The 14,460-nt window shown below is 36.0% G+C and overlaps 1 protein-coding gene across 2 annotated transcripts in view; it reads right to left on the bottom strand.

The window, feature by feature from the left end:
* The window catches only part of ptena (phosphatase and tensin homolog A), a 41,816-nt gene that overhangs the window by 10,408 nt on the left and 16,948 nt on the right, over positions 1-14,460 (bottom strand). For both annotated transcript variants that reach the window (XM_007244584.4, XM_007244583.4), the window contains exons 2-6: positions 12,170-12,254; positions 10,449-10,493; positions 6,448-6,491; positions 4,061-4,299; positions 2,559-2,700 (exon numbers count right to left, since the gene is read on the bottom strand). In XM_007244584.4, coding sequence (XP_007244646.3) covers positions 2,559-2,700; positions 4,061-4,299; positions 6,448-6,491; positions 10,449-10,493; positions 12,170-12,254 — 555 coding nt within the window. The remainder of the gene's footprint in view (positions 1-2,558; positions 2,701-4,060; positions 4,300-6,447; positions 6,492-10,448; positions 10,494-12,169; positions 12,255-14,460) is intronic.

The raw sequence follows: 14,460 nt of genomic DNA, 5'->3' as shown, positions 1-14,460 counted from the left end.
GAATGTTTGAAACTGTTATACCTGAAATAATAATAAGAATTATTTATATTTTATGTTACAGTGGTACTTTTTTGAAACTGATAACACACAAAATATGCCCCTAAAATATGATATTTTAGGGCCATATTACCTATCCTTGCAATTAAGTGAGCAATATATACTACCTATATCACCTATGTGGGCTGAATCTCCCTATACCAAACACTGATTGGTCTGTAATTTGAGATTTTTTTAATTTATGGACTTTCCTTAAATTGCATTTATTTCTGTTTAGAAATGAGAGTTAATATAGTTACAGTAGATACAGTACTATACTTTGTTTCACCCTAAAGTACTGAATTATACAGAAATTGTGTAAAAAAAATGTATTTCTTTCCAAGCCTCTTCAGTTTCATATATCTTAATAATATCATGCATGTTCTTCAGATCTTCATACATTTTGTAACAAAACAATCAGCCCATATTAGTAATTAATACTGTGTGTTCTGAGTGCGAGTGTGTGGACTGGCAGTCTTAATTCAGAATAGAGCCCTCAGGAGGTAGGAGCAGAGGGAAAGAGAAATACAGACGAGTGTTAGGGACAGAGCTCAGACTGAACACAGGGTGAAAACCACAGCCACACAGCAAGACACAAAGATACAACAGAAACATTTCTAACAATCATATTAATGACCGTGTTCTACACAATGAAAGTGATTAGAGCTTCAGGCCAACACTGGATACACTGGATCAAAAGACTGAACATTTTTATCAGAATCGACCACAATGTTCTAACTTGTAGCCATGCTAACGATTGTACACACACACAGATAGTCAGCCTTCATTCAAAACACCCTCTTCAGTTCCCAGTGACACTTCCAGTTAAGTAAGTCTAGGATGTGCGAGCGAACAGTGGACATGTCTGTAACATTGCAAAAAAATAAAAGTAAAATACTACCTCGATTTAAAACTAAAACCAAGTTTGCAGTTTATATGCACACACTATATATACACACATACTGCACGTCAGTTTTGACTTTTTTTTGATAAATCACATTTTTTAAGTTAAATTATTTAATGTCACATTAGTATTTTATACCAGACTATTACAAAAATAAAAAGGTTTACAGGTTATTTTTTTATTAAACGTTAGAAACGATTTCATATTGCAGTAGTATATTCATAAAATGAACAAAATGGGAAATTGTAAATGTAAATTAATTTGAGATACCAAATGAGTTTAACAGGTTTTTTTATTAGATTCCTTTTACTTGCATTCAAATAAAGGTTAATCTACAGTTACAGCAGATACAGAATCACTAGCATAATCTGTTGCACAGGGGGGCAGATTTCAGCAAAATAATGGTTCTTTTATTTTATTGTTTAACAGGTGAGAATAGCCAGTTGTGCAGTTCAACTTCCTGTACTTGGTCTGACCATGTGAACTAGTGCCGGGCAATTTTGAGATTAAATTGGTACATTCAAAATTACAGTTTAATAGCGATTTTCGAAATGGAGTAATCACGCTTCTACATAGACATTATATTCAAGAACACTCCATTTCTGATGAAGAAAATGGTTACCAGTTGCCTCATATATATATTTTTTTACATTTCACTCCGAGGACTGAGCTCGTACAGCACTGTTCCAGCCTTATTTTAGCTAAAAATGAATCCTACTGTTTCTAAAAACTGCAGCATCATCGCTCTCCGGTGAGAATCCTTGAATAATTGTGGAAAACAATAATAAGCGCTCCTTCAAAATTTCCTCTGCGGCTTGTTTAGGGCGCTATTTCTTAATTTTCAGTCACAAACCCACGTCCTGAAGTATAATCCAGAGTCCATCAGTGCGTGAGTTTCTCCTCAGCTGTGTGTGTATGCGAGGTCAGCGCGTGATATGAACGCATGGAACAATTTTTGGGTCGACTCAACCCAAAACATCTTTATTTTATTTATTTATTTATTTATTTTTTACAGGCAAACCTAGCATTTCTGTGTGATCTGTAGTTTGATTTTTTTTGTAGGGGAGAAAATAATTGATTATGATCGAAAATCGATTTAATCTAATTTTTTTTTTTTTTTTTTGTGAACAATCGAAGATTATTATTATTATATAGGCCATAATCACTGGGCACTACGTTTAGGGCTCCGCTCTAAATTTCACACCAGCTTATTTAGATGCAAACTAAACTGAAAAGTCAGAAAGTGCAGACCAACGTGTGTAGGTGTAAATAATAATAATAATAATAATAATAATAATATTGTTTGCTAACAAACAACAAACCAAAAGTTTTGCATTTTAAATAAAACATCATGGTCATAATCAACCCAACTGAGTTGCATAAGATAAATCTACATTATGTATATCTCAACCCCCCTCCCCCCTTACAGAGGAACTGTCCATCAACTGTAATCAACTGACCAAACAGCATCGCCTTTTCAACTCAGAAGCAGAAGCTCCGCTCTCATGTGGAAGTGGAAAGGGGAAGTGTTGAGGGGCTGAACTGGGACTGGGCCAGAAGCCTCTCTTTCACTACAACACACAGACTATAGGAATATTTCTGATTAACTTAGACTTACTGCAAGTGCCCCCACTGAACATAGGGAGGGTCTCAAATACCATCTTGTGGAAGAGCAAGGCAACAGGCTTATACTCCAACTGGTTCTTCAGCAGGTGGCTGTAGTAATAGACATACCTGCGTTGGCTGGGGATCGTCACGCCCTGAAAGACAATGAGAACGAGAACAGGAACAGAGGTGATTTCATCACAACCTGTGTAACAATCTGAGGAATCAAGAGAGACGTGAACTGTGCTGCTTTAGACAAAGCATCAGGTGAAGTCTAGAAAATAACTTTCAAATAAACACAAGTACTAACGCATCTCAGACTATTACAATATTATATAAGACCAATTGGTTCTTTTGGCAGTGCGAGCAGTGTGCCAAGTCCTGCTGGAAAATGAAACCTGCATCTTCATAAAAGTTATCAGCAGTGGAAATCATGAAAATTTGTGCTTGAGTAGTTGTAAATGTAAACTATATGCCTAAAAAAAAGTAGTATGTTTTGCATTTGCAGTGGCTTGCAAAAATATTCATACATCTTGGACTTTCACATTTGGTTACCTTACATCCAGAATACACCTTAAATGTATTTTTATTGAGCTCAAAGTGATAGACCAGCACAAAATAGCACATCATTGTAAAGGGGAACGAAAATGGAAAATTGAGACTCAAAATCATTCTATATCATTACTTAGTTGAGCCACATGCAACACATTGCGCTTTGCATTTAGGCCAAGATGTTCATCTGACCACAGCACCTTCTCCACATTTGTGCTGTGTCCCAACATGGCTTGTGGCTACAAACTGCAAACACCACTTCTTTCGACTTTCTTTGAACAATGCAACCTCTGACGTCAATTGACTGCACAGGATTTTATTTAGGAGTTTTTTTAGTAAAGGGGGATGTATTTTTCAGATTTTGATTTGGTTAAAATTATAAAACCAATTTAAAAACCAAGTATCATTTTCGTTCCACCTCACAATTATGTGCTACTTTGTGTTGGTCTATCACTTAAACAAAAAAATGTTAATTTTGATTTAAGTTTGTGGTTGTAAGGTGCCAAAATGTGAAAGTTCAAAAGCATGAAAACTATGAATACTTTTGCAAGCAACTGTGGCCCAAAGTGTTAACACTTTGGGTTGCATTTAATATTAATAACGGACAAAAATTGCAACAAAATATTTTTTTAAAACAACAAAAACATAAAATACAAATAGATTATTATTTTACATTAACAATAGAAAATTTATTATTTATAACGTAACCTGAAACAACTGCCTTTAAGATGATGCCTCCTGAGCCGACTCCTGAGCCGACTAGTTAATGCTAGATCAGAGAAACTTCTGAAAGGTGGCAAGTTTGCCAATTCTTTTGCCTATCATGGCTTTTATGTGTAGAGATAACCACCTATGTTGTCATAGCAAAATTATAACTGTATTACATTAAACTGAATTATAAATGATACAGCCACTAGAACATACAGATATGCACCAGCAGTTAAGCATTTGAGAGTTACCCACCTTCTTATCCCTGGTCCTCACTTCACCATAGAAATCCAGAGCTTCCTGCGCCTCCATAAACTTCTGACGATGCAACAAGTAGGCACAGATCATGACCCCGGTACGACCTTTGCCAGCCTTGCAGTGGATGGCCGCCACATGGTTCTCGTCCTCGGACAGCCACTGGTCGAGGTCCTCGCAGAAGGGCTTAATCAGCTCCAGCTGAGGGGGGTTGTGGTCTTCAAAAGGGTACTGTGCAACTGGGCGCCATACAGACGACACAGCAAATCAGCATCATGCACTTTATGGTAGACTCCTAGTCAAGATCACTTTGTCAGAGCAGACTGTGCTTTTTGAAGAATAAATGGCCGGGAAGGGCTAAACTTATTTGCTCTACTGAAGAATGGATTTTTCTTTAGGTGGTTTGAGCTGCCCTGGGCACACGTCTCATTAGATAAAACCAAACACAAACTCAGGCAGAGGAAGCGACTCTGACGTGATCATTCTAAACAGATTCCACAAAGCTTTTTATTCATCCCAGAGCTGATTCTGATCTCCCCTTTCTTCCACAGTAGGCCAATTTTACCTGTACGCTGTTTAATTTACCTAGGTTAACCAGTCTATTTGCATGTCATTTGGCTCTAAAAACAGTCCAGTGCTAAAAAATTATAAACCAGGGTCGCTCACCAGCAGATCACTGGAGAACTAACCTACTACTAAAAAAGCATCCCTTAAAAAAAAAAGAAAAAAAAAAGTACAAATTGTAATAAAATATAAATATGAAAAAAATTAGTGCATCGGATTATAAGGCGCACCATTAATGAACGTCTATTTTCTGGTCTATTTTGATACATAAGGCACACTTGATAATAAGATGAAATAATAATAAAACAAAAAAATCTAAGTCAAACTGGATGTTAATCTACAAAAGCTTCTCTCCTAAAAATTGTAAGCTGTAGATTAGATTTCCAATATTTTGTCTAAGGATGAGCGTAGCACTAGCGGGACATAAATGTCACCTGACAACCTTAGACTTAGGAACCTTAAGTGTTCCAGTAACCCAGAGCGCCATCAGCTAGCGGTTTGTCCCTCGTAGCTTGTTTTAAACAGCAAACATGCAGACTACATTTCAACATGCTCGCAAAAGCACTGCAGTTAGCGGCTAATGGTGCTGCACCCAGCCTTAGTGCTGGAGAACCTTCACTGAAAACTCACTCTTATAACGCTAAACTTCAGCAGAGTGGCTTTACTGCTCCTTAATACCCGACTGGTAGAATTCATACATTAGGCACATTGGATTTTAAGGCGCACTGACCGTTTTTAGGGAAATTAAAGGATTTTGAGTGCGCCTCTGAAAAATACAGTAATTAAACCTTTAGAAAAACCTAACCACTACAATATGTACTACTTTAGTGTCACTGCTCACATTGCTGTAGCCTAATATTTCAAAATAACAATACATACTAATGCTTTTAATATCATTTTATCTGGAGTTAAGGTTGGTCTGCCCGAGACTGAGCCCAAGAAAATAGTCTGTGATGTAGTCTTATGTTTTTTTTTTTTAACGCTATTTCTTTTTATAATATATAAATCTTCAGCTTAGGCCTTGGAGGTTATTCAAATTCACATAACTAAATTACTGTTTTAATGTGATTTTCAAAATGGGAGAATGGAAATTGTAAATCTTTACAAATAAATGCTGCTAAAGCGAATCTTGGTAAATAGGGTGCTTCTGTCAGAAACCTGTAAAGAACTCTTATGTTGCAGTGATTTACATATTTATTTTTTTTTCTTAACTATAATACTGATATATAAAGATGTTTACACTGTGTCTAATATAAAAACTGCACATAAGGTTGAAGGGGGCTGCATACTATTCGTGAAAACAAAACAAAAAGAATGTATTGAAACGTAAAGGAAACTATAGCTTGTGCATCAATTTAAAACATATATATAAAAAATTAAGGTATGTAAGAACTAAAAATCGCAATTGAGAATCGTTCATATATTTGAAATACACCAAGATTAATATTGCCTGCCCCTATACTGCCCAGCTCTACTACGGTGTGATCATCACAATATAGAGCAAAGTAACAAATTACAGACAGCAGACAAACATTTGGGGGCAGAAAGATGAAGTATAGGCACCTACAACTCTTAATTGTAGTTAAAAGGTCATTTTTAACGTTCTACTTAGTGAACAAAAGTTCCAGGATTGGACAGCCCAATCTAATTTCTTTTATTTTTTTACTGGTACCACCAAAACTTAACATTTTCTCCAAGGATTAAACATCTAATACATAATTAATTAATTATGGTTCAAACAGCAAAAGGTCATCTATCTAGGAATTACTAATTTCCAAAATAGTGTGTTTCTTGCAGGAATGCTGCAAAAAAACTGTACTCACCCCTACAGTTGAATTTGGCTGCGTCATAGTGTCGTTCTGCACATCTGAAAGAAACATTATTAGAGGTTACATACATTTAAAAGCAAGAGCACATTATATTTAAGCTACTACCATAAAATTTACCATCATGACTGACTTTTTTTTTCTATACGTTTAAGAAAATGCAATGCTACAACATTGGATAATTTTTAACTTTACATTAGTAAAGCTACGGAAATGCTGAATCCTGATTTTCGGCATTATGATGCCTTGTCAACACAGCATGCTGTTTAAAGACAGAAATTAAATCTGTAACCTTTACACTGCTTAAATACACATTATTTTTAAAATAAAGATTCAGCCAAAAGACAAATTCCCTCAATCCATTTTGTTGATGTTGTTGTTGAAGTTCCTTCATCAAAATAATAATAAAAAAAAAATTGTGTGCAAGAACAACTTGCACAGTATGGCAAAAATGAACCACGTGAAAAAGGTAGCAAAAACAACCTGCAAAAACTTAATACAGACCCATGAGCCAAAATACACGCTATGCTAAAAGCTAACTATTAGCTGTTCATGGCTAACTGATAGCTGTGTTGAACAAACTCGGATAATGTTAATGTGATCATAAACAGCACTTTACTGAGTTGACTTTGGTGTTTTAGAGCAGGAAATCCACTAAAATGTACAAAATCAAGAAAAAGGAGGCAGGGCTAAAAGAAAGACGGTTAATGAAAGTTAACAGTTAATACTGTAGCAAACTGCACGCCTGAATTAATTATAATTGCTTAATAATCTTAAAAAAAAAAAAAAAGGTTTCAATAACCCCAAATAACAGAAAATGTGCTGCTGGATGTGAAGTCGAGACGTTTCCAAGTGTAGCTTTAGTGGACTTGGTTCAGGATTCTTGATTGCTTTTAAAAGCTCCTGCAGATTGCCAATGTTTGCCTGGAAGCACCAGCTGCACATGCTACTCAAGACATTGATTTGGTTTGTGTTGCTATTTTTACATCTAAACCATGACGAGTAATGGATGCTGCAGTGTGTTTCTGTTAAGACTCTTCCTCCTCTTTGGCATTACTTTCCTCGCCTTGTGTATATATATATATAAATATATTACTGCCAGAAATGACGTTTCTGTTTGGCAAATGCTCACAACAGTAAAGCATCTTGGTGAGCTTAACGCACAGAACAGAAAATTCTACCAGTTTTATTTTAGTTCAGTGCATCATGGGAAGACACTATCTGTTTGGACTGGGAAATGGACACTGATATTTTATTGTATAATGTATATAATAAATAAATAATCCTAAAAATAAGCCAATTATCACATTACAATTAAATATACTGCTATTCCTCTATTTCTCTGTTAAGCCGATAAACATTTTTATTATTTGTCACTGCATTTAAACCACTAAGAGACGTCATGGCAACCGCCACAGAATTCACCACAACACACTGCAGCAACCATCTAGCACATTCACAAGACAACACCACAGCAACACTGCAACAACACCCAGACTTTGCCTTCCAAAGCATGGCACCAGAAGTAAGCTGCTGAGACACAAGAGGACCATTTCAGCAATACTGACTATTAACTTCAATTCATTTTGGGTGTCTTTAAACCAATAATTGAAGTGTGTTTCAGCCATTTTTTGACTATGAGACAAGAACAATGTTCTATTCTACAGTAAAATGACTTAACATTTGATCAACAGGCTTAATAATCTCTTCTTAACTTAGAAATGAACAATTTTTCACAACAGTGCTAAACAGTGAGATTTGGGTAGAACAGATGCAATGAGGTGACAATTTATAATATTCTTTTATTATTTATTTTCAATACCCTGTTTAGTTTGGTTGTTGCTGTTTTGTGTGCATGCAAATTACCTTTTTAATATTTTGTGTGTTACCTTATTAGTATAATACTGTCAGACCCCATAAAGAATAGCAGCTATTGCTATAGCAGGTAATGGAGATCTAAATAAACAAACAATAGTGATAAACCTACAACCCAAAAAAAAGGGTATTGTGGGGGAGGTGGTCGTTTGAACTGGACATTTGAGCCATGGTAGCCCCTGCACAGTCTCTCACTTTCTTGGGTTATGGGTCCAAGGATACCTCAGCAACCACTTAACCTAAAACACTAGCAACCAGCTAGTAATACCACTATTTCCCTACTATCTACTTTCAGCACACAACAAAAATATGTATATACCAAGGTTTCAACCTTGTCACAAATAATAACTTCTACCACTGAGCCACCATTGAATGTACAGGATGGTATTAGTAAGGGTGAACGATATGAAGAAAAAAATGTTATGTGCAATAATGCTGATTTACTGCTGAAACCAGAAATGATTTAAATCATAATGTATTTTACTGTACCAAGTCCTGCTGGAAAATGAAATCCACATCTCTATAAAACTTTCAAGTAGAGGGAAGCATGAAGTGAGATTTTCAGGTAAAATACTGAACTGACCTTGGACTTGAAAATATAACACAGTGTACCGACACCAGCAGATGACCTGACTCTCCAAACCATCACTGATCATTAGTAAATTTTACATTTTATTTGGAAATCAAGGGATCAGAGTCTGGAGGAAGAGTGGAGAGACACACAGTCCAAACTGCTTGAGGTCTAGTGTGAAGTTTCCACAATCAGTGATGGATTGGAGAGACACGTCATCTGCTGGTGTTGATCCACTGTGTTATATCAAGTCTAAAGTCAGTGCAGTGTTTTCCCAGAAAATCTTACAGCACTTCGTGCTTTCACAACCAGCATAGAGGTGAAGAACACGTTTTAAACAATCTGATTCACGTACAAACCATCAGCTTTGCCTGCGCCTCAAATCTTACACATTTTTCCTCTAACAAAAGCAAAGTCATTTGTGTGTTCTTTATAAATGCAATAATGTTTATTGCTGTTCTGCAGACACACCTTTTATCCCTGCCTCCTTTCCTGTGCTCCTTCAGGGTTCTAGAGGAATGGCTGCTCATCTTTGAGACGTAACAGTTATGGAAAAATGCTTCCCAAGGAGCATTACATTAGCTAACGTACTCTAGGACTGCTGTTAGCTACTGCTGCTTTAGTTCAGCATTAGAGATTCCCAACCTTGCTCTTAGAGCTGTATTGCCATGCATATTTTAGTGGGTTTCCTGCTTTAACACACCACTTAAAAATTCCAAAGTTCCTTTGATTTTACCAGATTGAAATCCTCTGGAATATAATCAAGAGAAAGATGGAACTGCTTGAATTTGTGCACCAGGAGTGGCATAAAGTTATCCAAAAGCAGTGTGTAAGACTGGTGGAGGAGAACATGCAAAGATGTGATTAAAAAACAGGGTTATTCCATCAAATTTTGATTCCTAAAATCTTAAAACTTTATGAATATGAACTTGTTTTCTTTACATTATTTGAGATCTGAAAGCTCTGCATCTTTTTTGTTATTTCAGCCATTTCTCATTTCCTGCAAATAAATGCTCTAAATGACAATATTTTTATTTGGAATTTGGGAGAAATGTTGTCCGCAGTTTATAAAATAAAAGTACAATATTCATTTTATTCAACCATATACCTATAAATAGCAAAATCAGAGAAACTGATTCAGAAACTGAAGTAGTCTTTTAATTTTTTTTTTCAGAGCTGTATATTGACCATATTTAATGTTACCATCAATTTCTCATTAGCATAGCATGTACTCCAACTCGCTCGCCACTGCTCTGCCTCCTCTTAGTCCGCCTTTGTCATGCCACAAAGCACTGTGGATGACGGCAAGCCTGGAGACGGCAAGCTCTTCACACATTCAGACTGAGAGAAGGGATTGTGGGTAATTTCTCAGGTTTAGCCAGGTCTGCTGATGTTACACATTAGCTGGAGCAGTTGTGTTGAAGCATGAAAACACACTCAACCAAATACCAACATTTCTGCAGCATTTTCCACTAATTTTATAGGTTCTTCCCTTTAAATCTGACTGTTAGTAAAGAGCACTATATGAAATATAGTATATTTTAATACTTACAAGTTATAAATTTTGTAATGGTTTCTGTGTTTCGAGTCCAAAAACCTGCAATGACAAAAACAAAAACATCACAACTGAGTAAATATTACAGTACAAGTGGAAAAAGTCTCATTTTTTTTACCTGAACGACATTTCATGTTCTAAATATGAATTAGATCACATGCATCTGATGAAAAGATAACGCAGTGATGTATCGGAAGATTTTTTTATAGCAACGGATATAAAAATAAAGTTATGACGTTGCCAGCTGAGAAAGTTTACTCTTACTGAAACGGCTCCAATGATTCATAGACATATTAATCAGTTCAGCATGGAACTGTTGCCAACAGCCTGTCACTCTCAACGTCATTTACTAACAAAGAAAACCCATGTCATACAGGCATTCATCAGTCATATGTCTAGCGCTGGTATGCACACACGCAAGTGACTGGATGAACTGGATGGAAGGTAGTCATGGGCTGGGTTTTCTATGAAATCGTTGTGTTGGATGATATGATATAGTTTTTTTTTGTAAAAATGATTACTCTTTTTGTTCCTTCTCTTTTTATTGCTACTATATTTATTAACCCTTAAAGAAATTTTAACATGGTATTTTTTGTTAAAACAAAAGCTTTGTTATTGGAAAAATACTTAGAACTGAAACTGAAGATTTGATAATTAAAAAAATTAAATAATTAAAATTATCCAATGATTAATTGATTGTAAGTCATATTTAAGTGTGTCCTCACAGATTTTTACTCTGGTCTCTGACAATGTTGCAAATTAAAGCACCGTTTTATACAATGCTGGCAGAAAGTGTGTGAGGGAGCCGGCAGGAAGCTTATAAACACCATGTTCATGGATTTATTTATGTACTACTGACAAATCAAAATTAAATTAAGATCAATTTAAATATATTTGTTTAACATCTTTTATCACACTTGGTGTTAGTTTACTACCTCTTCACAGCCTGTATATATGTTTTCTGGCTCAAAAGTATGAGCTGTACAGTGCTAGGATAGTAATGTTAACTTGAAATTCTGCACCAGGAGTGGCATAAAGTTATTCACAAGCAGTGTGTAAGACTGGTGGAGGAGAACATGCCAAGATGCATGAAAACTGTAATTAAAAACTAGGGTTATTCCACCAAATATTGATTTCTAAATTCTTAAAACTTGACTGCTATGAATATGAACTTGTTTTCTTTGCATTATTTGAGGTCTGAAAGCTTTGTATCTTTTCTGTTATTTCAGCCATTTCTCATTTCCTGCAAATAAATGCTCTAAAATACATTATTTTTATGTGAAATTTGGGAGAAATGTTGTCTGTAGTTTATAGAATAAAACAACAATGTTTATTTTACTCAAACATATACCTATAAATAACAAAATCAGAGAAAGTGATTTAGAAACTGAAGTAGTCTTCTGAATTTTTTCCAGAGCTGTATACACTGAAATAAAAAAGGCAAAGACCTTTCAAGCTACTTTATTTATAATTAATGATTATTACTATGGATCAATCTGCTAATCTGCTGTTAATCAACAGACTGTCAAAAATAGTAACATATTGATGAGATTCTCAATCTAGCTGCATAAAAAAAGCTTTTGTACATACTATCTGCTAACCATTAATTTTCATACCATAATATACCATTGCAAACATAACTGTGACGTCAGAGAGCTTCTTCCTGGTACACCCTTGTGTTCTGTGCAGGTGTGTGGACATGTTGCAGGTGTACTCACCGAACTACATCGTCTATGTTGTTTCGGTAGACTCCCTCAAGCCTTTCTGCAGGAAAGCCCATGGCGATGATGTTTGGGTAAATATCTGAACGCACACGTTAAGGAATCCAATTAAAAAAAAAAAATAGCTTCTGAAAAAAGAGAGACAACTATAGCTTCTTGAAATCACTGACTGTGTTATGCCTTAGGAACGCACAAACAGTCAGGACTATGATTTGGATGCAATTTCCTCTCTGTACACCACCTCAATGGATTTATAATTAAGTAATATAGATAGAGGTATAGACATTTTATTTCCCTAACAGTTCTTATGCATTTGACTGAACATAAACAGAAAGTAGCCGTCAATACACTTACATTTTTCCTACTAACTCTCTCTATCAGCTGTCCCATCAATAAAAACCAGTGACCCAGTTTCATTACTCAGCCATTCATGCTTATGACATAACAGTGCCTTTGCCATGTTTGACAGATGACAGATAATATTGCTTCACATCACAAAGTCTTTTGTTTCTTTCTCTACTCAAATAAATCTTTCAGCTGTTCTGGGTTCAGATCTGTGCAGCCTTATCTTTCGCCTTGTTCCTAAGGATTACCATTAATTTACAATCTGTGTAAATTAAATCCAACAAATTCATTTTAATATGTTTTCTCTAAATCACAGTTTTTTAATAATGATATACGCATACAACCCTAAGTGTTCTTAGCTTGACTGAATGTAGTGAAAGGAGCTTTCTTCTGCAATCATTTGCCTTCGTCTTACTCGGTTTCTAAGGTTTGGCCACTGCCAATATTTCTGCTCTCTTTGAAAGCATCGCTTTGTTTGCACGGCCTCATGATGGCTACAAATGCAAATATAACACTCTAAAATCGATTGTAGACATTTTATATACTTAACTTGATGTTAAATGATAAAGGAACAGAATACACCAGGTCATACATTAATGGGTTAATCTTCCAATTTCTGTTAAGCCTGTAAAAAATGGACAGAAACTCAAACTTAAGATTTAAACAAAGATTTTTGTTTTTACAAATAGAAACTACAATTTTTATATGAGCTATATGTACTAGTAATTTCATATCTACAGATCAATATATTCACTCTGAATTGCAATATTACCAGGAGTACATGCGCCTAATGTAATTATGAAGATATTATACCCTGAAATATCGTGCCATATCACCCACCCCCAATTATCACACCAGGGTACTACTTTTTCTGTTTTAAGCAAAAGAAAAAAATAGAGTTAAGACTTGGCGTAGGGATGCAACGATTAGTCGCAATATATTTTGAAGTCAAAGAGAAAGCCATGAACAGGAGCTGTATCCACAGCAAGCAGAGATGGAGGGCACAGCAGAAATAATCATTGACTAATCGGGTAGAGGAGGAGAAAAAAAAAAAAGAAAAATTAAGATTAGTCTTTCAGAGAAATAATCACTAGTTGCAGCCCTACACTGGTGTTATTTTTAGACTAAAACAGCCTGCCATAGGAGAACACAAGCAAAATGACAAATACTGTTGACATAAATAGACCCAGACCTGACTATATACAAGCAAAACTCTTTTCTTTGAATCAGACATATGTTTAACATTAAATTTATATTTACACTGAGTAAAACTTCCAGCTCCTTATCACTCATCCTTTACCGTTAACTGCCTCGGCCTGTCATCATGCTACCAGTTAAGATGAGCAACACAAAAGGCCATGGCACAAATCGCTACCACTGATAAGCAATCTGAACACATGTGAACAGGAAACGACACACCCGTGATTTCAAATAAGTCAGCTGCATAGAGGGGCAGGACGGGGTCAGGGCATGCAACTGGTGCTTTCTGCACAGCCAAGTGCAGCTTCAGACGACTTCAACAATCAAACACCTTTTTATTTAAAGATTAGAAATGCAGAAACATAAATACCCAGACAATTAGTGCCCTCTTCTTGCTCTTTCGTTTTAAAGCAATAAAAAAAAAGTGAAAAGATGGTTTGATAACCTCTTGGCCTGTATAAATAGTGCTCTGTGGTGAGCTCTGGGCTGAGCTGCAAAGAGCAGGCAAAGCAACACCTTCTCCCACATCTTCCAACCTCAACATGGTAAAGGCCATGTGCACAACCGTGCAAATGCTGCGTTGCACCATCATATTATCCGCCCCCCACCGAGATCACGAATTCCAATATGAGCTACACCATAGAGTCCCACCACCCCTCGGACTGTGCTCTACTGTGCGTCCTTTCTTTCTCCCTCCTGATGTGAGCAGGCAAGTCAGTTGACTCTGAAGGAGGTTCACACCT

The sequence above is a fragment of the Astyanax mexicanus genome, chromosome 14 (assembly GCF_023375975.1).
Source record: "Astyanax mexicanus isolate ESR-SI-001 chromosome 14, AstMex3_surface, whole genome shotgun sequence".
Taxonomy (NCBI): Eukaryota; Metazoa; Chordata; class Actinopteri; order Characiformes; family Acestrorhamphidae; genus Astyanax; species Astyanax mexicanus.
Note: the sequence above shows the minus strand (reverse complement) of the source record. Positions and strands in the feature narration are given on the sequence as shown.